Below are 24,668 nucleotides of genomic sequence, written 5' to 3' on the forward strand. Positions count from 1 at the left end.
ATAGTTTCTTACTTTTAGTTGAACAATTTGTTGGACAGTTATATTTTACTTTTACTGTAGTAAAATAAGTTGTCCAATTCTGACTTTCCCTCCATTATTTAGGTGAAATGTGTGACATGCTTCCTCTTAAGTTGAGGAAGCAACTAAAGAGGAAAATAAAAAATGTGTCCATTTTTTCTTTGCAATGAGAGTTTATCATTTAAATTTAAAAAGTTAGAGACATTATAATTCAACATTTTTCTTTGAATACTAACAGGAATGTTCTTCTGTTTTTCTGCCTTTGGCTGTGATTTATTCTGGGTGTGATTCAAATATGTACCTATTAGTTCTTCTGTGGTTAAATTGATTGTTCTGTGTTTGGAGCGCTAACCTCACCGTTCGTCAAGTTTCAACTCGCTCACATGTAACTGCCATTCTGTCACTATTTATCAGCAGAGGCTGGGAGATCTTATCCTGAAAGACGGATAGCGTGGATCGAGAGCGTCAGGCAGGCTATCAAATTTTCATCATCACTATGACTCATCTGTTGGTGTTAAAGCATGTGTAGGTGTGTTTTGCCCCAGATTTGTCTTCGTATTTAGAACGCCGCTGTATTGCCGATGCCACCAAGACAGATTGATGTGTGTCAAATCTTCAAATCTGCATAAAAAGAGAAAGATATTTGGCTTCAGAGGAGACAAAGCAGAGCAGAAAATAATTAACTGTAACACACAAAGACTGGCGTGTGCAGGTTGCAGCAAGCTAAGCTGGTTTGTCTTTTATTACTTTTCTCTCTGACGTCTTCACACTTGAGTGTGACTCAACACTCAAACTAACGCTGCAAAAACACAAAGTCTTACCAAGTATTTTTGGTCTAGTTTCTAGTGCAAATATCTTAGTACAGTTGAGGTATGACAAACTAACTTAAAAGTAACTTTTCAGCAAGATATAGGAGCTCATTTTAAGTAAATAATTCCTTAATATTGATGAAAAAGTACTTGTTCCATTGGCAGATAAATTAACTTAAAACATGGGAAACATGTCTTGTTATGAGGGAAATAATCTGCCAATGGAAACTAAAACTTTTTTTTTTTATCAGTATTAATTATTTGCTTAAAGCAAGTTTGTATATCTTGATAAAAAGTTATTTTTAAGTTAGTTTGTCTTATTTCAAGTGTACTAAGATATAAATGCTTGGTAAGATTTTGTGTTTTTGCAGTGTGGGATTGTATGATGCATTTGCATGATGCTATGAGGTAATGCCAAGATAATATAAGGTGCCCAAGATCTCAAAGAAGACAAAAAAAATTAACTTATTATTCTGGGTGGGCTTAGTTGAAGGAGGACTGGGTGTTCAGAAGAAGAGCTGAAACCTCAGTGAAGTGATAAAACTGGTTAAAAGTTTTGTTTAATTTAGCTCTGACTGTCTCAGCTGGCTTTGTCGTTCCCATGACGTGTTTCAAAATGATCACCAAAACCGCAAAACTTTACCAGGACTAGGTTTCAAGGGAGTATTGATGAAAGGTCTCATTTATTTATGTTACGTAACCTTGGATCCAAGGTGCAGACTGCTTTCCCTCAGCGTCTGACAGCATGTTGACATTGCTGCTGCGGTTGTCTTAGTTAACAATGAAATCCTTCACCTGTGAGGTGCCAAGAAGAAACTCAAGATGATACTTGTGCTTGTCTACAGACAATATCCACATTGTGGCAGTGGATTAACGGCCGACAAAGAAAGTCTGGAGCGAAAAACTGTTTCTAGTGTTGGTATCTTAATCTAACATTGAAAGGATCAGAGGCATGTTTTACAGAAACTGCTTCATTCTTCGTTTTTTTATTCTTTCTTAAATTCGAACCTAACAGTTGCAGCTTATTTTTCAACGTATTTCTATTTAAGGCTTAATAGCTGGTATGTTCTAATCCCTCCTCACACATTAATCCCAACAGCATTTATCCTGCCAAAGTAATAAATCTCTGGCTGGATTAACCGTTAGCCTGACATGACACAAGTGTGCGGACTAGAGTATTAACATGTTTCTGTGTCGGATTATGGGTTAGGGATTGAATTTGTCCACACCATCCGACATAAAACCTTAAAGAAATTTAGCTTTTAGAAAAGCTTCCCGTCTAATTTGCAGAGATAGTTTACAAGAGTTGGTGTTTGAAGGTAACGTGTTGAATTCACAGACCTGTACAGGTTACAGTTTGAGGAAATAAAGTGTTATATTATTGGTCATTGACTTGAAAAAGTACACAAAAGTAGCTACAAAGGCTATTTTCTAGACCAAATACTTGTTTTTAAAGGGTTGTCTGAAAGTTGAACATGAGGATTTTAGACTATGAGGTCAAATAAGATTACAAACATCAGATTTTACATTGAATTAAACATTGAATTAATTACAGAAGTCAGGTGTAAAAGTCTGTCTTCCTGTCAAATAGTGTGCTGATTCACACCGATTCATGCAACGGTTCTTAGATTAATAATGTAACAAAGTTACATTTACATGGAAGCAGGATCCAAGGTTTTTAATTAGAATATGGTTTAAAGCACATGTGTCAAACTCAAGGCCCATGGGTCAAATCTGGCCAATTCATTGATATTTTAACAGCTGGTGAACAGGTTTTATCAATACATACTGGCTCAACCGGCTCTTTGAGAGGTTTCATCATTTTGAGAAAATGAGTTTGACACCCCTGCCTTAAACAATCATTGGAAAACCTAAAAAGCATTTTATCAAGAGTATTTAGGGAATAGAATAGATTCTGACTCAAAGAAAGAAATGTTTTCTTAAATAAAAAGATTGCATTGATCACTCTGAATGAAAACTGGACGGTTGAGATGTGCCAAAAATGTAACTTTTGCTGTGAATTTCTGGTGGGATTTTCTTCTTTATGTGGACGTTGCTCCGCAGTGTAAAAACTGCAGCACACCCTGCTTTTAATCTCTTTATAGTCTAATAAAGTATGCTATTAATTAACTTGCCAAATCCGGAAGGGTCTGCGGTTAATATCATCTTGCACGTTTCAGCTTTGCACTTAATTTAAAAGTAAGGAGAAGTAATTTAAACCCTTTGTCGCTTCATAGTCCCAAAAATCACACTTTCTTTAAGAAGAATTTTTGGGGATGATGTCAGTCCAACTCTGAGTTGAGCCGCTGACCTTTCCCACTCAGCCTTCTGGTGACGGCCTTGATAACGTATGTGAAGGTTGGAGCCTCTCAGACAGTTCATCGCTCATATCTTCCAGCCAGAGAAAGGCAACAAATCTTTACTTGTCACCAGCCTCTTGGCAGAACTGCACACTGAAGCAGCGAGGAGTGTTTGCAGATGGCTAAGTGGCTCTTTGTACTTCTTTCTGCACACAGTATTTCATGCATCCACTTGTGCAGTTTTCTTTTTTGTTCTTGTTTTCTTTTTACAAATGTCTAATCCTGACCTCAGCATCAACTTTTAAGTAAGTGCATTTCCTCTGAAGTTTGATGGCTGAAGGTCAATTAAACCGTGCGTCGTCAGAAATGATTAGGCTAAATCCTTTCAGCTTTCAGACTTCCTGCCAAATGAGCTGAGATGTAAAGCAACTACATCTTAAATCAAACTATCTTTCAACAAGTGTTTTCCCCCTTACCAATTTCTTAACTGCAAAACACAAAATATTACCAAGTATTTCTGCTCTAGTTTCTACTCCAAATATCTAAGTATGTTTGGAATAAGACAAAACTAACTTACAAGTAACTTTAGCAAGATATAGGAGCTTGTTTTGAGTCAATAATTCCTGTTCAACTGGCAGATTATTTCACTTATAACACAGAGAAAATGTCTTGTTATAAGTGAAATAATCTGCCAATGAAGCCAGAACTTTTTTTTCATCAATTTTAAGGACCAATTGCCTTAAAACAAGCTGCTATTTGTTGCTGAAAATTTACTTTTAAGTTAGTTATGTCTTATTTTAAGTATATTATTTGCACTAGAGACTAAACTAAAAATACTTGGTAAGATTTTGCATTTTTGCATTGTTCCAATTTTCTTTCTTATCACACTAAAAGTTTCAGATCAAGATAACCTGAATAAATACAAAGCACAGGTTTTCCATTGATGATTTAATTTCAGAATGTAAAAGAAAAAAGATATACAGTATAAAGCTACCCAAGCCCTGGAGAAAAAGTAAATGCCTCCCTTGTTACACCATAAATTATTTGTGGTGAAAAATAGATGAGTTCAATTTCACAAGCCACACGCAGGCATAATTACTCCAACCTGAAGAATCAAGCAACTAATTACACAGAACCCGTCTGATACAGTTAAGTAGGCTAAAAGATCTTAAAAGGGAACACATTATTCCTGAACTTAAACAAACTGAACAGAGAATAAACAGATTTACTGACATCTGTCTGGAAAGAGTTGTAAAGCCTTTACTGAAGGTTTAGTGAACCACAGTGAGAGACGTTATCTGCAAACGTCTCTCACTGAGAAAACATGAAGAATTGGTAAACCTTCCTGCAATATTCTGCAGCGCTCCTGGTTCAGGAGTGACCTAGTCAAAGTCCAGACTTTGAGATTCAGTTTATAATGTTGTGGCATGATCTTAAATTGCCTGTTATTGCATCCATGCATGTCTCTAAGTTAACCTACTCAGATGTGCATTACTTTCAATCTGAATGGCTGATTTTTAATACTGTACTGAATTATTTTTCTTATATTTCAAATTTGTCCTTACTGTATAGTTTTTTATTCTTATTTTAATTTTTTCACCTTTCTGCAAAAACACAAGTATTTTTGGTTTAGTTTCTAGTGCAAATATCTTATAAAATAAGACAAAAGATAACTTATAGGTAACCTTTAAACAGATATTTGTTTTAAGTCAATAATTATTTAATATTGATGGAAAAGTACTAGATTCATTGGCAGATTATTTTACTTATAACAAGACATTTTCTCATGTTATAAGTGAAATAATCATCACTATGAAGTTATTATTGATTTGAAGCTGTAAAGTTATTTTTAAGTTAGTTTTGTCTTATTTCAGGTGTACTAAGATATTTTCACTAGAAACTAAACCAAAAATACCTGGTAAGATTTTTTGTTTTTGCAATTTACACATTCCAACTTACCTTAACATATTTATATTCTGTTACAAATGCTTGAAAACTTGTTTTTGCAAAAGGTGACATAACCAGGTATTATGTTTAGAAGGGAAGATTTTATACAGGTTGGTTTGGATAGTTTTTTTTTCCCCGTCTTAATTTAATAAAATTGTCATTTGAAAACAACATTTTATGTGTGTTATATTTTATCTTTGTGAGAAAACAAAAACCCTAGAAGAAAATTGTAAGTGTAAACAAATATTTCAGCAAGCAGACTCACACTTCTTGCAGCAGAAGCCTCCGAATGACCAGGAAACTTCAAATTAAACAGAAAAAATATTTTTGTATGATAAATCAAAAGCTGCTTTCGCAGCAGAAGGATAAATATCACACTCACTGTGTCTTTTGATTCTTGAGATTGCTATAAAGTGTCTTGTATGTGTTCTGTAAAGAGACAAAAGCAGTTCAGATTTTCAGTGTGACTGGGATTCAATGCTCCAATTAACATCACCATGGAAACCTGGGATCAAAGCTGACAGGCAGCTGATAATCAATATCTTCTCTATATTCTGTTAACTCAAATCGTCCTCAGAAATTATTAATGGACAACTAACATCACATTAAAATAGACCAGAGCTGAACCATGTGTTGACATTTGTTCGTTGCTGTTTATTAATGAGTTACTTTATTTTTTCGGGAAAAAGTACCCGAAGCTTTTTCTTACTTTAGTCCCTTTTAGTACCTTAAACGTCATTCTTTTGGGAATTCATTGGAAAAATGGCAGAAAAAAAAGCAAAGCACAATTTAAAAAAACAAACAAAAAAACATTAGTTGGCTTTTTAATATTATTTTAATGTTATTAAAGGTAAAGAGTCACTTGCGGTTGCAGACCTCTCTACTAATAGCACAGTTTATAATACTATGATTTATAGCAATAACTGCATGTATTACGTGGAAGATTATTATTATTAGTGAAAAAACTCACTAATCTGCTTGGAATCACTACTTTTCCGACCTGGAGGTGGCGCTGTTTAGCCCCTCAAACATGCAGCCACACAAAGAGAGGGAGGAAGCATCAGCACTCTGAACACATTTCATTGTCCCAAAGCCCGAAGAGAGGAGAGTCACTGGCCGGAGCTCCTGCTTCCAGAAACCTCGCTTTAAAAGAAAACATTTCCTCCCCATCCTGCCGCTTTCCAACCCGCAGCCATGAAGCGGTAGCGTTGGCGCCGATCTGCAGCCGCAGCTTTTAACTGAGCGACACCTGCGCTCTCTCCCTTCCTCTGCCTTTTGTCTCGCACATCTCTGCAGCTCCCGGCCAGCAGCGCAGGAGTGGAGGAGGAAGAGGAGGTGGAGGAGAAGGAGGCGGAGGAGGAGGAGGAGGAGAGGTGGGAAGAGGAGCGGGGTGTACCTGACACCCGCAGCCCGCAGAAGCAGCCCGGACCGGCCGCCGTCAGAGTTTCACTTCACCCGGCGCTTTGTGCGGTGTGAACGGGACACACTCTGAAAACTCTTTCGGATCCAGCTGAACGCTGGAGAAAACATCTTCCTTTTTGCGGGTTTGTAAGAGAAGGCGCACATCAGAAGGTGTGAAGATGCGCCTGTGTGTGCTCCTGTGCGCCGTGGTGGGTTTATGCGCGGCCCCGGGCTCCGTGTCCGGGGCGGACAGGAGCTGCGGGGACCTGCGGCAGTTCTACACCGGGAAGGGGTTCACGCTGGAGGGAGTCCCCCTCTCTGAGATTTCAGGTGAGTTTTCTGGATGTGATGGATTTGTAATCATTTGAGTGCTTAAAAAACAAACAAACACACTAATTATCATGCTTATTTATTTATTTACTTATTTATTTATTTATTTATTTTAGAATATTGATGATATAGTCACAACATTTTGTGGAAATAAATTGCTTGCTGCAAAATGATGCATATTGGAGGATTAGTTTCATTGACCATAAAGTGTTTTGTTGGTGAATAATGATACACCACCTAAAGCCACGGTTTGGGTTACTCATCCCCTGTTTCGTGGTTCTAACTGGCAGTTCATGTATCTCATTGTGTGTTGGCTTGAATTTTCTGTACCGAGAATCCCAAATGAGGTGTTTCCCAGTCCATATGCTCCACCGGGGCACTTTCATTGTCTGCTGGGAGCAGGGTTGGATTTGAGCTTCAGATTTTCATTCATGGCTTTTATATTTTTAAAAAAAAAACTTGCTTGTTTTCATCTTATGGCTGTTGGATAGCTACAGTGGTGTATCCTCTGGTATTTTTTAATTGGGGGCTGCAGGTGGGACTGAATGGATGTTCAATTTTCCTTGCATATGATTTGCATAAAGTAAGAGCTGCAGAGTGTCACCTACGAAGAGAGAATGCAATTGCAATATAACTGAATATTTGATGCAGTTTTTGCGTCTTTGCTGTGTATTTGTGTGTGTGTTAGGGTGCGGGGGCACGGAGGGTGGGGGTAATCAGCGGGTGGAGTCCATCCAACTATCCACTCATATTAGTGGGAGGCACAATTTTAAATGCAGGGTCTTTAAAATGTTATAGCCAATTGAATGTTGCACTTAAGCTGTGTCTTTTACAATTTTACATGTATTCTGTTTATGAATGCGATTCAATAGAAATAATTTATACTTGCCTGAGGCTCAAAACCCTCCAGGCCCATAAATCAACTGCAGCCTAAGCTGCGGTTAATTTTAACAAGGGAAGAGATGGCTTTGAGATACTCCTTCCTATCCTGCCTGTCAGTCAACTCTGCAGTGAGACAGGCAATAATGCATGTAATCAATCAGTCAATTTACCAAGCAGTCAAGTAATCAGTCCGCCTCACATCCCATCAATCTCCCATCACATTTCTAAGTCTTATTTTTTTTTATTTCCCTGTGGTCGCTGCTGTCCACAAACACAAACCAAGGTGTCTGTAATTAATCTACGGTGAAACGTGATTGTTTTTCCACTTTAAGGTCCTTTTATGTTGCTCATTGTGTCTCCTTGCTGTGATTCTCAAATAATGAACAGAAAGCAACTGTGAAAGCTGCGTGCAATCTGAAGGTCATCCCAGGTTGTGTCAATGAAAAGGCTCTTGTACGGCCGCGCAAGTTATTAATATTGGATGTGCGAGGAAGACAGACAGCGGCGTTCGCAGGAGATAACAGTGAGCCCTCAGAGGTAGAGGGAGAGAAAAGGAACGAGGGAGAAAACAACAGAGGCAGACAGGCGGGTCAACAAAGACGGAGCGTGTGAGTCAGTGAAGGTCTCAGTTTTGGCCTCATGGAAGACGCAGCACGATTCTCTCCCTCCCTTTCCATTAAAGACTCATCTTTTATTGACAGCTGAAAAACACACGGTTTCACTCTCTTGATCCTTTATTGTAGTTATTGAAGCAAAACTTCTCAGAATTCATTTAAGTCCACATCAAGGTAGGAACTAAAGGACTCTTTCTTTTCCAGGAAAACTCTTTCATCTTAGCAAATCATTTGCAACTTTAATATTAAATGAAAATGACTTCAGGTTTTCAAAGGGAATCAAATCAAATCAAATTTTACTTGTATGGCACATTTCAGCAGCAAAGCATTTCAAAGTGCTTTACATCTTATCAAACACAGAAACACAAAGCAACATAGAATCAACAATCAAAACACGACATTAAGTCAAATTCCATCAATAAATTTGTAATTGATTACGAGAAGGGAGAGCCTGACCTACCAAACGACAGTGAAATGAAATTCTTACCTGTGAAGATATATTATACATAATATATTATAAAATAGTGTCTAAACATACATTTTTTTTATTTAAATCAGTCACATCCAGATATACCTTATGGTTTTCATGCATCTATTACTGTAATCTTTCAATCTCTTCATTTTGAGTTGTGTCAGAACTACTTTCTCCACAGTTTAGTTTTGTCATCAACGTTGGGACTTTGGTTTTTCTCTTTTGCTTTTTGTATTCAGTTAATTCCTTAAATTTAAGATTCTTTTTCACCTATGAACTTTAGTTTTTGCAATGTTTTGGTTTTCTTATTTTTTACCTGGGTTTTGGGTTCTGGACGCCACTGTTTCATACAGAAGAGGATTAGGGCCACTGAAAAAATAAAATAAAATAACTCTGACCCTAAGCTCCGAATTTTGAGGAAAACAGACAGAATTCTGAGATTAAATTCAGAATTCTGAGATTAAATTCAGAATTCTGAGATTAAATTCATAATTTTGAAAGAAATCCGAATTCTGTGAAAAAAGTCTGAATTCTGAGATTAAAGTCCAAATTCTGAGAAAAATGTCAGAATCCTTTTTTTCTAATCCTAGCTGTTCGTAGGATCTAATCCTCTAATCCTCTACCGTAGTTTTATGGCACGCTATGGATGATGGTTACATTCAGTTGTTGAATGTAAACAAAGTTTTCATGTGAATATCTGTGTGTTTTATTCTTTTGGATTCAGAAGTCAGACCTTAAAAAAAGCAACATTTAATTAGAGCCTGGCTGCTGCATCGATTGGAAAGTAGCTTCCTGCATTCTTTTCTTGAAGGCAGCATGGATGAACAAACTTAGACAACTTGGAACAAAACCCCGCCTGTGTCTTTTAAGAAGCTGCTTGTTGTTTACAGCACAGCAATTGTGGGAAATGTTGACTTCTGTTTTGTTTTTTTTTGCAGAACATTTGCTGATGCACAGTTGTTAAGTATTGTTAGTCAGTTGGTTAGCTGACTCAAAGATTTGGTTACAAGCCAAAAAAACAATCTCAGCAGTGGCCCAACCCTCGGAGTTTATTTGTCTGTCTGTGGATTTATTTAATGATGCAACACAGCCTCAGACTTTACAGGCAAATTTTAAGAGTCAGAGTTTGAATTTGTTCTGATTCATCTGTGTGAAACATAGGCTGCTGCAGACAGTCTGTTCTCTTTCGTTTCTACTGACCATGCAAGTGCGCAATGATTTCGCTTAATGGAGACGCACCAATCTGAGGTGTTTTTTTCGGATTAGGAAACATTTTTTTCGCATCACGCCAGTCACATGACCAACAACCAGATGTTGCCACTGGTGCAATTCATCAAGAAGGAAGTGGTGGGAGGATAACGGCGCTGCTCGTTTTTTAATGACTTATCGCGTGAACAAACTTATTCACATATGATTTTAATTGCGTTTTTTTATTTTATGGAAACGCCACAATTGAGAAATTGTGTCTTTTCCACATTAGCAGAATGTTGTTAAAGATTTGTGCACATTTATGATGGAAAAACCACTAATAACATTTTTATTCTTTATTAATTTATATATTTCTAATTGTTTATTTGAAAAATACACCATTAAGAAAATATAACATGAACAACTATTAAATATGTTTGTATATATATTATTAAATCATTAAATACATTTGTAAATATTAAATATTTGTTAGATTCTGCAAGTAATGTCTAGAATTTAGTGTTTATACTTTTTAGATATTTTATTTGAACCTAGAAATAACCAAAACGTTCCAAGTTAGCGCATAGAGTTGTTGAGTTGCAGTTCTGTTGTTTTTGCTGCAGAAGGGCTGTATCTGCATCAGAATGCAGTGTTTATTAATATGGTATAAATTCAAAGTTCCCCATGCCAATTTTCAGTTTTTTATTGAGATTCTAAAAGGAGCTAAAAAAGCAGATATTTCCAACTCTAAATTCAACATGGGATCAAATAAAAATTTGTGTGACTTGAAAAGCAGAGGCTCTGCATTCCAGACTTTTAAAATAAGTTTTATCCCTTCTTAAGCTCATATCTTTTGTCCTGTTGGGTTAGCACCAAGAGAAGATGAGAATAGATTCTGTCTACTCTGTTGTCTGCTTGTCTGCCTTTGTGCCTTCAAGCATTTCTAACTCTCACATTGTACCTTTTACCTGGCCAGTAGTCAAAGACCAGCTCTCCCTATAGCTTAGATATGTGTGTGGGTGTGTGTGTGTGTGTTCAAAAGACAGTGAAAGCCAACACCTTCTCCAAGGAAGACATTTAGATTCACTTACACATGCTTTGTCTGTGTGTGGAGCTGCACACACCCATGTGATCAAGTGACACCTTGAAATAGAGCCATGCTACATTACCTGCTGTCTTCAAATTCAAAGTGGAGCGGTTGTGACACATGTGGGGGTGTGTGTTTGTAGAGCTCTTATTGATTAGATGCTTCAGTATTTCATGTCTGAATGAGACGGCTTTGTATGGTCTGCAGTACAGGTTTTAGGTTGTATCCTTATCATTAGTAGATAAGGATACAGTACCAACACAAATCTTAGTTACAAACACCGGTTTGTAGCTAAGATTGAGATTTTCAGAGTATTATAATCTTGAGTAAAATTACCCTGGTTCTGTGCACAACAAAGTAAAACACTAATTATGCTATTTTTGGTTTTTTATTTACACATGAAAGCAACAAGACATTGACTGTTACATTGATTTACCTTTAGAAATGACAAAAAATTTCCCTCCTTGTGGATTTTTGTCATAGAGAATATCTAAAATATTTAAAAGAAGCTAAAATATCTAAATGCTACTTGACAGCATTTTCAAAACTGCCAATCCAGGACCGCTGTTCATTTTCCTCTGCACTCATTGGACTGTCGTACCCTGAAGAGCGAACACATGTATCTTAGCTTCCAGCACAATTCAATTCAGTTTCAGGTCAGTTTATTTATATAGCATCAATTCACAACAAGACATTTCAAGGTACTTTGCAAACAAGTCAATTTGACTCAATCACATACATTCAAATTTAATCTAATTGTCATTAATTTCAGTTTATTATTCAAGTTAGGTTAAAAAGTTCTCTAAAAAAATCCAGCAGATTGCATTGGGTTGTTTTCGAGCAGCATGTAGCGACAGAAGACAATCTCTTGCACTGACTTTACTTCAATCTTTGATACTGAGCAAGTGTGTAGCGACAGTGGAGAGAAAAAAGTTGTTTCTAACAGGAAGAAACCTCCAACAGAACCAGAACCAGGCTCTGTATGAGCGGCCATTTGCCATGAACGACTCGGACAGAGCACATACACAAAAAAGGAACACTAGAGCTGATGTAGGAGTATGTTTATGTCAATAAAAAGCAAAAGGTTAATCACAGGAGAGGAAAAACGTTTAGCTGTTTGTAGGATTATTTCAGCTGATAACTCATCCAGGAAAGTGTCTCAGCTTTCCAAACTCCAGACCAGATGTAGCTTCTATGGAAAGAAAAAACTGAGAGAAAACATAAAGTTAGTTGTTGTGGTAGGAGCCAATAATGCAAATTGGAGAGTAGTAGAAGAAGAAAGAAGCAGAGAGATAAAAAGTGATCAGTTTGTCCTCCAGCAGCCCAAGTTGGCAGCATAACTACAGAGCTGTCTCAATATAATCTAAATTATTCTGAGACATTTAGACCAGGATTCTTTTGCAAAAAAGATTTTTAATCTCAATGGGAATGAAATGAAGCTAAAAACCAAAACCAACAGAAAACCCATAGAATGAGGCATGAGAGATGCAGATTAATGGAGAACCATTAGTGTCATTTTCATTTTGCCAGATGGATTTACACAAAAGCATATAAAAAATAAATTAAATGTGAATAATTGCTCAGAATGCTTTGTGTTCTGCATTTCTGAGTGACTCCCAGGGAATAACTAGTTGATTTGAACTGTTTTACTCGGTCAGGCTATCTGCTCAGGTAGTCTGGGGCTCACCCTGACATGATTGATGGGTGGCGGTCGGTCCTCCCATTTTCCACACCATAATTGTCTTAATTTTCAGTTCTTCACATTCTCTTGCCTCCTGTTAGCGTACTTTAAATTATGGCGACGGTGTGATGGAAAATATTTGTGGTTTTCAAACTTTAACTTATGTTGCACCTCCATGTCTAATGACTACTCTGGTTAAGTACATATTGTTACAACTTTTTCTTTTAAACTGTGTTCTGGCTTGTAGCTCACAGTAGTGAATAAAATATAGAGACTAAAAACATGGAAAAAAAATCATGATGCAGGTGTAGCCAGGGTTAATGTCTCAGTGAAATAGCTTAGAAGATGATCAAACCAATGCTCTACAAAGATGCATAAAAATACATCAATTCACAGTGAGAATGACAAAAACTCATTCGAAACAATAAAACTCAATAAAATTGCAATTATAGCTACATAGAATATCAAAAATCGGTAAGAATCTATTTCAATATAATCTTGCTTTTGAGAATGAAACAAGAAATTTGATTTCCTCAGTTTTTTATTTCAAAAGGGACTATGCACATCACATAATATGCCAGAGTTAGCCATAAAGACTAATGCAAAATATAAATTCAATATATTACAGTGCAATGCAGACAAATTAACAGGCTTCTCCCAAAAAAAGAGAAAAACAATAATGATAATTAAAAAGCATTTTTTTATGTAAAAAGTTACAAATTTAAAAAAAAATAAAAATCTATATAGATTTCTGTAGTGAACAAATGTTGAACAATGCATTTTATTCATAGCATCTCTGGTCTATGAATTGTACGAACCCCGAAACAGACAATTACCATTCTAGTTATTTGTTTATATTATAAATCATATTATTATCGCAACATTTACCATTACATTAGCACATTATTGTATTCCTAATATCATGCAACACTAGCTACTTCTGCTCCAGTTCTGACCAGCATTTTTACTCTTATGCCAACAGATATTCACATTCTTCACCTTTTTTCTCCCTTCATTTCTTTTTATTAAGATTTCTCTCATTACTAGAGGCCTTTAATGACAGAAAATGGGCCCAAAGAGAAAGTTGTAAGTTCTCTTTTAGGTGGCACGACTCATAACTTCCAAAGCTTCTGATCCACTTCAAGCACCAGCGTAAAAGAATGATTTATTTATGTTGTAAAACTTTTAAGACGTAAGGTTCTAGCCTTAAAATATGATTATACGTATATGTCCTTTAGGTAGAGAGCCTCCATCCATTTGCTTGTACACAATTTTTGTTGGGTGCTCTGCACCAATATTTTCAATGATTAAATATGTAGTTGCTGAAAATGCAGACAGTCTGAGCTACAACACCAAATAATTGGAATATTTGGAGAAGATGGAGTGATTTAGAGTTTTCGTTTTAAAGGTTCGTGTTAAAATCTGGTTTGCATGAGCCTTTATGCATGGGAGGAAACTGAATCTGTCCATCATCTGTCACGCATCACATGCTTATCCAGGCGCTAACAGCACACACTGCTGAGCAGAACCTGCACACGCTTGTGTAGAGGGTCTGTAACTTTAGCTCTCCACCTTTCCTTCTGATGTCTGTCAGATTCCTTGTGGCATATCTTTATTTTTTTTATTTTTCTCCAGACAGGCTCAGATCTACGAGTGTAGGTTTGTGTGTCTGACGGGGAGCGAATCGTGGCTGGCCCTTAAAAGCACAGCTGTGAATCTTTCATGATGTCTGATGCAGCAGCTAAAGTGGGGGAGGTACAGAGTGTGGGAGGAGGAGAAGGAGATAAAAGCGTAGTTTTTTCCTGTTCTCTCCTTTCTATCTTCACATGGGACAAGAGTTGCTGAGGGGTTTGATACAGATGCTGGCTCCTCTGATCTGCATTTCATCTTTTACTGGATGAAATGCTTTTTCTTCTTAAAATGCATCGGGATCCATATTTCTATTTGCTATACCTGCGTAACCCTCTTTGGCTCGTGGGAGTACAGGTGCCGCTCTGCTCTTGTTATCAGGCGAGAGGCAGGTGCACCCAGGTGTCGCTGGTCCATCACAGACCCAAACAAGCACATACTTACACTCACATTGCAAAAACACACAAGTATTACCAAGTATTTGCGTCTAATTTCTAGAGCAAATATCTTAGTACACGTGAAATAAGGCAAAACGTGCTTACATGTAACTTTTTAGCAAGAAATAGGAGATTGTTTTAAGTCAATAATTTCTTAATATTGAGGAAAGAATGTTAGTTCCACTAGTAGATTATTTCAATTATGGGAAAAATGTTTTGTTATAAGTGAAATAATCTGTCAGTAGAACTATCAACATTAAGAAATTATTGACTTAAAGGAAACTCCTATATCTTACTGAAAGTTACTTGCAAGTTTTTTTTTCTTATTTCAAGTGTAGTAAGAAACTAGACAAAGAAAATACTTGGAAAGATTTTGTGTTTTTGCACTGTGTACTTCAGAATGAAAAATGAACCTACATGATGTTTTTGGACTGTGGAAAGATACCAGAGAACCCACTAATGTACATTGAAAACAGGAAAACTTCATGCAGAAAACTCCTCCTGTTCTGGATTCAAACCAAGAACCTAAACTCCTAAAATCTATGCTAAAAGATTCTCCCTGTAAAGAAATGAAACAGGTTCATGCATGGTCAGATTGCTTGCTTCTGCAGCTAAATATTAAGAATGCTTATAATTATTTAGATATAGAAAAAACATAATTTAAAGGTTAGATTTTTTAAAAGTCTTCATATCAGTTGTAATTTCCTGATTTGTTGCTGTGATGATTTCCACTCTTGATGCTGTGTGTAATTTGGTTTGGCATGCCCTCAAGATTTTATTTTTAATATCCTATAATGACCACAAATATAATCATAATAGATTACTTTTATTAGTGTATTTTCTGTTTGTTTCTGTATCTAAAACAGCTCTAAACTATTGTAGTATAGGTGTTATGAGTTGATCAGTCAAAAATATTAACTTTTTTTGACTTATGTGGATAATTTTCTGTGCATGTTGTTTTAATTTTGTCACATATCTTCCATGGATTTTTTTTTAGTTTAATTTATTACTATGTAGCTTCTCTGTTTGAGATTCATTAGATAATTCAGCTCTGCTAAGTCTTCTTATGGTACGTTCAATTTGCATTGCTAAGAAATATTAATAAAGAGATTATGTAGGAATCCTTAATTGGAAAGTGAAAAAATTAACATATGGTAAAAAATTGGAAAATTGTAGCCAAAACTCCTTCACCTCTGAGTTTAAAAAGTCCTGGTAAAATTAACACAAACTTATTGATCAGACTGGTTGGTCATGGAGAGGAAGGGAATTCATCTGAATTAGGTTTTGTGAGTGTTATTACCATAACTGACTGTAAATCAGAGAAAACAAAATGGAAAACCTAAAAATGCTTTACAATTAGGCAGATAAACAAATATAGCCAATAGAGATAATTATCTAACAGTTATGACCTTTAAATCACTGTAAATGTTGCTGTGTGGAGCAAAATAGTTTCTCTTTTAAATATGCTAACTAACCCATTGTCAGACTGCAGTTATAGTAATTAAAAATAGCAATTTAAACTGATAATATATTGAAGTAATAAGTACAGTAAACAGAATATATCAGTGTGTAAGACTTCTGCTTATACTGTGTGATTAATATTGTCACATTGGCGATTTTGGTCCCACATTTGATCCGCTAACTCTCATTGTTTTCCTTTTTTGTGGTAGAAATAAAGAATGTGACCATAATTGCAGCTCTGAGTGGTTCATCAAACTGACAAGAAGCTGAATGTTTTCAGATTGGAAGATTTTTTTACTGAATGCATATTTGCTTTCTAGTTGTAGATGTTTAACATGCATAATGTCTGTGAGTAAAATCTCTCCGTGTTTATCTGGCGAATGGAAAGATGCGAAGGCCAGATCCATGAACCTCTCTTGCGTCTTCACAATAAGCATGTGTTGTAGTAACTGCAGGTAAAAGCAGAGAAAGTAAAGCACAAGCCGTTCGATGCTTCAACATCAATCTATACCCCTAAAATCGATTTTGTACAAGCCGACATCGCTACTCAATAACCTCTGCCTTTCTCTTCCTCTTCTCCTGCTCTCCTTTTCCCCAGTTCACACCTCTCCTCTCAACTATTTTTACTTCTCTTCCTCCCAGCCTTCTTTTCTGAGAGTCCATCTGTTTTCCAAACGAGGAGATGAGTTGTTTGTCTGATGTGGTGGACTCTGTGGTTAGCCGGCTGCTTTATGAGTCAACGCATTTTAGATGCGCTGTAGAGGTTAAGGCAGAGTGTGAGTGTGTGAAAACGAGAATGATTTATGAGTCTCTGCATCACATCTACATGACGTGAAGTGAAATAGGCTCAGCTTTAGCTGAAACATGAAGGTTAACATGAAAGTGTCTGTCATTGTTCAGCCTCACAAAATAGACAAATCCGGACAGAACCAACACATGCAGTGATTGCTGTAAACTTGTTATAATGCCAAAATGTCAAACTTTATACTCAATATCCAGAGTTGGGCAGAATACCCGAAGATTTTACGCAAGTCAGAGTGGCACTACTTCAACAGATTTTTACTCAAGTAAGAGTAAAAAAGTATTTGATAAAAGGTTTACTCAAGTGCTGAGTAACTCATCAAATTAGCAATCATTTCATCTTTAAAAATTACATAATCAGGTGGACCAAAATATAAAGTTTAAGTAGAAATGTTGGTATTTTAAGAACCAAAGCTATAAAAATTCATAAGTAACAAAAATAACAAAACTAGAAAAATGTTTCCAAATCAGTTTCTTTCAATAAAAAACTTTATGGCACTTTAACAAAAGGCGCAAGTGTGTGTCTGTGTCTGGTGAGTTTTTGGTTAAAACATGTTTGTTTTTCATTCAGTGGGTAGAAAATCCAGAGATTTTACTCAACTAAGAGTAGAAATACTTCATAATAAAATTACTCAAGTAAATAGTAAAAATACTCCTAAAAGTACATTTTTTGATAAAGATTTCCTCAAATAAATGTATTTGAGAAAATCTAACTAGTTACTACCCAACTAAGCAACTGATCAAATTATCAGTTATTTAATATTTAAAAAATTACATTATTAGAAGTATCAAAATATAAAGTTAAGTGGAAATTGAAGAAAATGTTTCCAAGTCGGTTTCTTTCAATGTATCATTGACTTGCAGCAATTCCCCAAAATGTCCTCTAGATCCCTTTTATGCTTGAACTAACCTGAATAGTTACCTGAACTACCAGTTTTAGTCAGAACATTATTCATTAATTGGCTATCTGTGCTTTTAACAGTAATAGAAATGCTATGTTGCTTTTTTTGTAAATGAAAATGGTTGGCCTTTCTATTATTATATATGTAAACAAAAGCTAAACAAGCAGAAAACATTACATTAGTTGCTAACTCTGTATGTGCGTTCATTTTAAATGTGGGTGTAAAGGAGAACGTGATGAGCAGAATACCGGCTCCCTGCTCTGGATTTGACCCGTCATGCATCGTGGGTGGTATGTTGGACATGAGTGTGGTTTTCCTAGTGGGCTACGTTCAAACACAGACGACGTAGAGCTACGCTGCTGCTTTCCATTTCACTCAGCTGCTCTGTATCGCTCTGCAGTTAAAGCTAAATCTTCAGATTTCAATGTTTTCCAGCAAACATGAAGAAGAACAAAGTACAAGATGATGTCTGGATGAAACAAGAAGCCACTGATACATTGTCTGATCTACTAAATTCCTGTCTGATCAAGTTGAATTTATTTAACGCAGGGCAACTCTTATTGTCTTTTACCTGAAAGATGTTGTTTTAGCTTCGTGTTTCTGTGAATTCCTATCTCTAAAAATCCCAGTACACTCTGATTACTCATCTGCTTCATCTAAAATGTCACAGTTAAAGGTTACAGTTTATTTTCGGGTGGCGTACTAAACTAGGTGTGAGGGAGGCATTATGTCACTGTGTTTCAGGTTGATTCAACAGAGCAGACAAAAGTACCAAAGGTAAAATGTCTGTTATGATCTGCGTCTGCTGGAGGGAATGTATTTCTTTTGGCTGAAGTTTTGTACACTAACAAACCCTTTAAATACTAAAACGCCCCTGCATGCTAAACAGTAAGGCTGTATTAGAGTGACTATTGCAAGCATCTGAAAGATTAGTGTGAATATAATGAGAAATGGGGAAAGAAATGTTTGCAAAACTTTGTCAATATTCTGCTAATGTCAAAAAAACACAATATCCCAATTGCAGTGTTTCCATTAAATTAGAAACACAATTAAAATCACAAGTGTTAAAAAAAACATGCCGGCACGCCTTAGCTTTTTATGTGGCCCTCTAGATTCTAGACTAAACACTAAGTGTGCTTAAATATTATGCTATCAATAAAATCAATGCAACTTTTATCTGTTTACTGCCAAATTATATCAATCAGTCCCTCCAGTTTCTTGAGAATTATCATGGAAATTCACACAAAATCAACAAATCCCTGCTCTTTTTGGGCTAAGAATTGGGAATTTGTTGCAGATTTTTCTCAAAACCTTTCAAAATCTGCCTTACTTGTACTAAACAGCTGCCTCAGCCTTATTTGATGTCAGATTATAGTCCATGATCTATACGGCTAGTAATAAAAAGTCACATTTACCGTCATAAATAAGCATAAATATTTCCAAATTTATTCCACAAACAGTTTGATTTTTATTGCAAAAAAAACACAAAAGAAATCACAAAATCCTGGAGGCTCTGAATAGATGTTCAATAACATTATTTAATTTGAAGAATTCATTGATATTTTAACAGTTGGTGAACAAGTTTTATCAATACATTCTGGCACAACTGGCCCTTTAAGAGCATTCATGATCTTGATTTGGCCCAAAACAAAAATGAGTTTCACACCCCTGACCTACAACTACTTCCTGTTCTTCCTTATGGTTTGCACCACTGGCAACGTCCGGTTATTGAAAAAGTGTCTCCACTGCAGCTTTGTAAAATAAACCAATTTCAAAAATACCTATCAGCAAAACCTTTCATTGAAAAACGAGAGTCTTAAAAAAAAAAATTGTCACATTTCCATTAAGCTAAATGGTCAATGGAAATGCAGCTAAAGCTAGCTGTCAACATAATGTGGTCACTGTGCTAAAAGTTTTGCACTATTTCTTCTCTGGGTTTTTTGTGTAAAAAATGAAATTTCTTCAGTATCTATAGCTGTTGGTGCTTTTATAGTCCGCAGGTGTCCTGAGTAAGAGGTTGCGGCCTCACATGCACTTACACCCGGGCTCCTGATGGGATCAGAGCTGGAGAGTATTATCTCTGTTAGATCCTAGTGTGTGTCCCTGCCAGTGTATCTGTGACAGCTTTACAGCGTAGAACAGACAACCTTGACATAAGCTGCTGTGATCATCTTTGATACCTGTTAGTGGAATGAAGTGAAGACTGAGTTTTAGGCTAAAGAAGTGGATTTAATAGGCAGAGTCAATGAGACTTAATGTGGTTGCTTTCAGTGTTTTATGAAACGTTGGAAGTTAATACACAGGCACAGAGATGAATAGAGCAAGATGAAGAATCCAAAAGTGTGTTACATTTTTTACTTATGTGTTACTGCATGTGAGAACCAGACGTAGTTCTATATTTAGACAGACGGCTGTGAAAATCCTAACCCCCTGTAGTGCTAATGCTGCTCTGCAGAGCCTCACGCCCTGATGCTTTTCATCATTTTAACCTCCCAAGTGTTGGCTCAGATGTTATTTTATGTTTTTTATTGTTATTTCATGAAGTTTCTGCTTTATTACATCTCATCCTGTTGGGAATGACAGAGGACTTTATTTGATAGTGTAGAAAGAAACAGCTCCTTGGCTCATAACATTTTGAAGACATTGGTGGTTTAGATTTTCCTGATTTACAAGGGTATCTGTAGAACTTTTAGAAATGTGACACACTTTTTTTTCTAACACTTTCAGTCTCGTAATCTCTCATGAGTACTACAGGAAGACACAAAGAAGAACGATTAATACTTTACTAACTTCTTCCATTATACATGTACTCTCTATGTTCATCTCAGTAGCTTGACTTCTAGATCTCGATTTCCTCTTTTGCTCTTTCCAAAAGAGGAAATCAAGTTGGTGATTAGCATCAGCTTCTGGCGGTATTAAATAAAATACAATAAATAACCATAAACAAACTGCAAAGCAACAGCTCCCAAGGAGCAGTTAGCTGCAGTTAGCAGCAATTAACAGCCATTAGCAGCAGTTAGCAGTTGTAAAATTAAACATGGCTAAAATTCCCAGCACTAATAATAAGTGTTAAAAATATACACAACATATTGCAAAAGTTACTCATGAAATGCTGCATGTGATTACATGTTAAAATAAAAATACTTGCAAAGAAAACACAGAGTTGATACCACAGTTACCGACGGCAACTGAATAAAGGGGGAGGAGCTGGCAGCTACTTGTTACTATGGTAGCTATCAACGTCAAGAGCAGCAGAAAACTTAAAATACACCAATATATGTCTGGAGAAACAACTTCTTGACTAAACAAAATAAATTCAAAGAATAATTAAACACATTTTGACAAACTTTATATATTTAATATTGTTAGAATAAAACCCTGTTACATACAAACACATGTATATTCCTTCATAGGAACACAGGGCAGGGGTTAGTTTATCCTGTGTGTTTTTTTTTAATATGCCGCCTTTTTAATGTAACACCCAGGAATCGGTTACAGTTGATTAAAACTTTTCAGTTAATGCTTTGGATGTAAATAGGTGTTTAGGCAAATAGATGTTTTCTTCTTTCCTTTTTCTTAATCATAAAAATGAAAACACATCTCTCTTATGTCAGCTAGATTTTTTTTTTTTTTTTTGTCTTTTCCATTTTGATGAGTGTTTACTTTAAGTAGGCAGCTGTTTCTGATCACATTTTTTTACTCTGGGGAAACAGGAAGTATTAGATTACTAGCTAAAAGCTCACAGATCTATTTTATGGCTTTTGTAAGTATCTTTACCAGCGGTGGTAATAAAGGTTGTGTAGAAGCAGCGTGAATTAATTAGGATGCCACACTGTAACCTTCATCTGAACCATGAAAACTAGGACTGGCATGCTGCCTAGGTAATGTCTTTACAACCTGAATCAAGTGACAAGGAGCCAGAATATATAATCAAACTACAGAGATTATCTGAATTTTAAAATATTCTCAATCAGTGATGTCAGTAATGCGTTACTAAATGAAGCAATGTGGTTGCCTCATTCAAGCATCCAGCTCCCCTGAGCTTTACCTTGTGGTAAAATGTTACCATTGTACGGTTTTCTGGATTGCTGTAAACATGTTATTTTGCCACTGAAATGTGTTGAAAGGAAGTTCTTAGGCATCAAGACAGAAACTTAGAGATGGACGTGTTGGATTGATGAACAATTTATTTTAATGAAAAGAATAACTATGTTTGAAAACTCCAAAAACTGGAGTTTTTGGTAGAACTATCATTTCCACCATTTTCTCCATAAGAGCAGCAATAAATACCAATATAGTGAAAAAATATGGTTATGCAGTCACTATGTCCAGATTAGTGATAAGAACAACAGTTTTAATCTCGTTGTGACTGCAGGAAGACGCAGTTCCAGCCACATAATTGGTTAAAAAAGACAGAAAAGAAGCTATAGATACTTTTTAAAAATAATTATTAGTTTCATTGTTATCCCAATAAACACAATAAAGTATTGCGATACATTTTTAAGTTCATATGGCCCACCTCTCCTGAGACTCATTCGGTTTTCATTCAATCACTTCTTCAAGCGTTTGTCTCTCATCAGGTAATTGCTGGTTCTTTTTTAGAGCCAGTAGGTATGAAACGGTCATCTGCAAAGCTTCTTTAACATTTTTATTTCCATCTTAATGAATGCGCTCATTACACCCCATCTTAGACCCCGCTGTAGGTCTAAGATTTGCTCAGACGTTAAACCCATGCACCAGGGTTTCTTGTTTCCTCCGATGGCTGTGATTGCCTCATTCAAGCATCCAGCTCCCCTGAGGCTCCAAAAGAAAACCATGTGGCTGTTTCCCCTGCAGCTCTAATGAGCCAGTGTCACACTCATTCAGTTTCTTCACCGTTCTGACTCTGAAGACTTGATCTGGAAAGGGCCGACCTCAGGCGGCGGCCTAATGCTCCTCTGACCGACAGGGAGAGAGAGAGAGACAGAGAGCGTTGATGGAGGATCCAACACAGTGTTGCCCCCATTTGCCCCCTTTTCTTCTCACGCAAACATTCATATCCACCCTGTTCCTGGCCACAGCCTTCCAATGTTGCTGGATTAGGCCTTATGTCTAATCTGCTAATCTAAACCAGCTAAGCTTTGCATTAGCAGGTCACCCAACATGATTTCTTGTGCCCTTACTTTGTAAACACATGGGATGCGCGCGCAGTAGGACTCCAGAAACCGCCAATAGACCTTTAAACTGTCAGTGGTTGCCATAGTTACCCTTACGCGTCTTAACATTAGCTAGCATGTTGTTAGCGTACCACAACTGTTTAACACAGCATGATAAAATAAATTATGCAGGTGATGATGAGAGAAAATGGCAAAAAAAAAAAAAAAACTTCAGTGGCTGGTTTTAGCGCTCACTAGCAATATTCAATTTGAGATCATCAGCTCTCAATGAGAAATGTCGAGGTTCTCTAAATAAGGCTAACATGGTGAGCGAGGGCACTGGAATAGGGTTTTCCTAAAATGACAGTTTTCATTAAAAAAAAGAAAAGAAAAGAGAATTTATTTTCTGCTTGTAAAGGACAGAGGGAAGAGAATAATTTCTTCCTATTTTGGTCACACCTAGCGAGAAAATTAAGATGTGACTGCATCCATCAAGGCAGGTGATAAACTAAGCCATTAGACATTAAAAATGCAGCAGATTGAACCGGATGTAGTGAGAGGTACAGACATGCTGTGCTAAAAGTAAAATCTCTGACATCTACACATGGAGCAAAGCTACCTCAAAGGTGAGGAGAGGTAATCTGCACTGACTGCGAGTTTTAAATGATTTTGATTGCCTAATTGTAAGTAGTTTAAGCAGTTAGAATAATGTACTCTTGCCTGTTTTCTGAAGGTGATGTGCAGCAGAGTGGCTGCTGATGCAACGTGACGTCGACTGATAATCCCTCTACACTTTCAACCCTTTATTTCATGCTTGATTCAAAGTCTCATATTGATTTGTCATGGAGAGAGACGAATCAGTCTTGATTTAAAGGCATGTGTAGAAAAGAGAGTCAGAGATGGCTCGTGTGACCTTTGGCTGCCCCACAATTATTCACATGCTTGCACAAATGTGCACACTCAGAGGCAGATCCTGACTCTTTGCAACATGCATGGCATGCACCGGCTGGCACATGTTGAGCCTTTTTGCACACTGAGTGAATTTGAGTAAAAGTGGTCATTAGTGCAGGAGCTTTGAGGTTCTCCCTGAAATAACATAGAATTACAGTATTATATGGAGGAGTTGGTGCCATGTGTACACATAAACACACACACAGGGTTAATGAATGGTTTGGTGAGATATTCTTAGTAACGTTTTTAACCCGGTGTCTGCCCATTGTGTTCTTTTTTTCCCCTACATACTCCCAACTTCCTTTTTGTTGCTACTAATTTTAAAATGAAGGAATACCTGAAATACTTCAGATTTCTAATTATTTTAAGCTGTTGTAGATGTAGTAGCACTTTTGATTTATTCAGTGATGGTCTCCTAATTGAGGTAGTGTTTCATGTGCAGCGTACTAATAATAATGATAATTCACAACTTTTGAATCTGTTTCTGTTCTAAATCCTGTTTCCAGGCTTTTGCTGCATTTTGATTTTTGAAATTTGCAGGTCTAAGCAACAAGACAGGCAACCTGATTGAATTTTATGTTGACTGAAGCTTTGAGCAGCTTTACTTGCTGGGTGAAATTATC

General features: G+C 36.5%; 1 protein-coding gene and 1 long non-coding RNA gene across 3 annotated transcripts in view; one reads left to right on the forward strand and one right to left on the reverse strand.

Moving 5' to 3' along the window:
- Positions 1-236: 236 nt before the first annotated feature.
- Positions 237-6,131, reverse strand: LOC111609774. Of its 2 annotated transcripts, XR_002753318.1 has the most exons (4): positions 6,045-6,131; positions 5,457-5,503; positions 5,340-5,375; positions 237-639 (listed from the first exon to the last, which is right to left on the reverse strand). It is a non-coding gene; the product is annotated as an uncharacterized LOC111609774 (long non-coding RNA). The 2 variants fall into 2 exon arrangements; XR_002753317.1 differs by lacking the exon at positions 5,340-5,375.
- A 29-nt stretch (positions 6,132-6,160) lies between these two features.
- Positions 6,161-24,668, forward strand: part of LOC102223818 (glypican-1-like) — a 41,986-nt gene continuing 23,478 nt past the window's right edge. Inside the window, exon 1 of the mRNA XM_005805132.3 lies at positions 6,161-6,805. Coding sequence (XP_005805189.1) covers positions 6,655-6,805 — 151 coding nt within the window. The 5' untranslated portion in view covers positions 6,161-6,654. The remainder of the gene's footprint in view (positions 6,806-24,668) is intronic.

This window comes from Xiphophorus maculatus, chromosome 9, assembly GCF_002775205.1.
Source record: "Xiphophorus maculatus strain JP 163 A chromosome 9, X_maculatus-5.0-male, whole genome shotgun sequence".
In the NCBI taxonomy this organism is placed as follows: domain Eukaryota; kingdom Metazoa; phylum Chordata; class Actinopteri; order Cyprinodontiformes; family Poeciliidae; genus Xiphophorus; species Xiphophorus maculatus.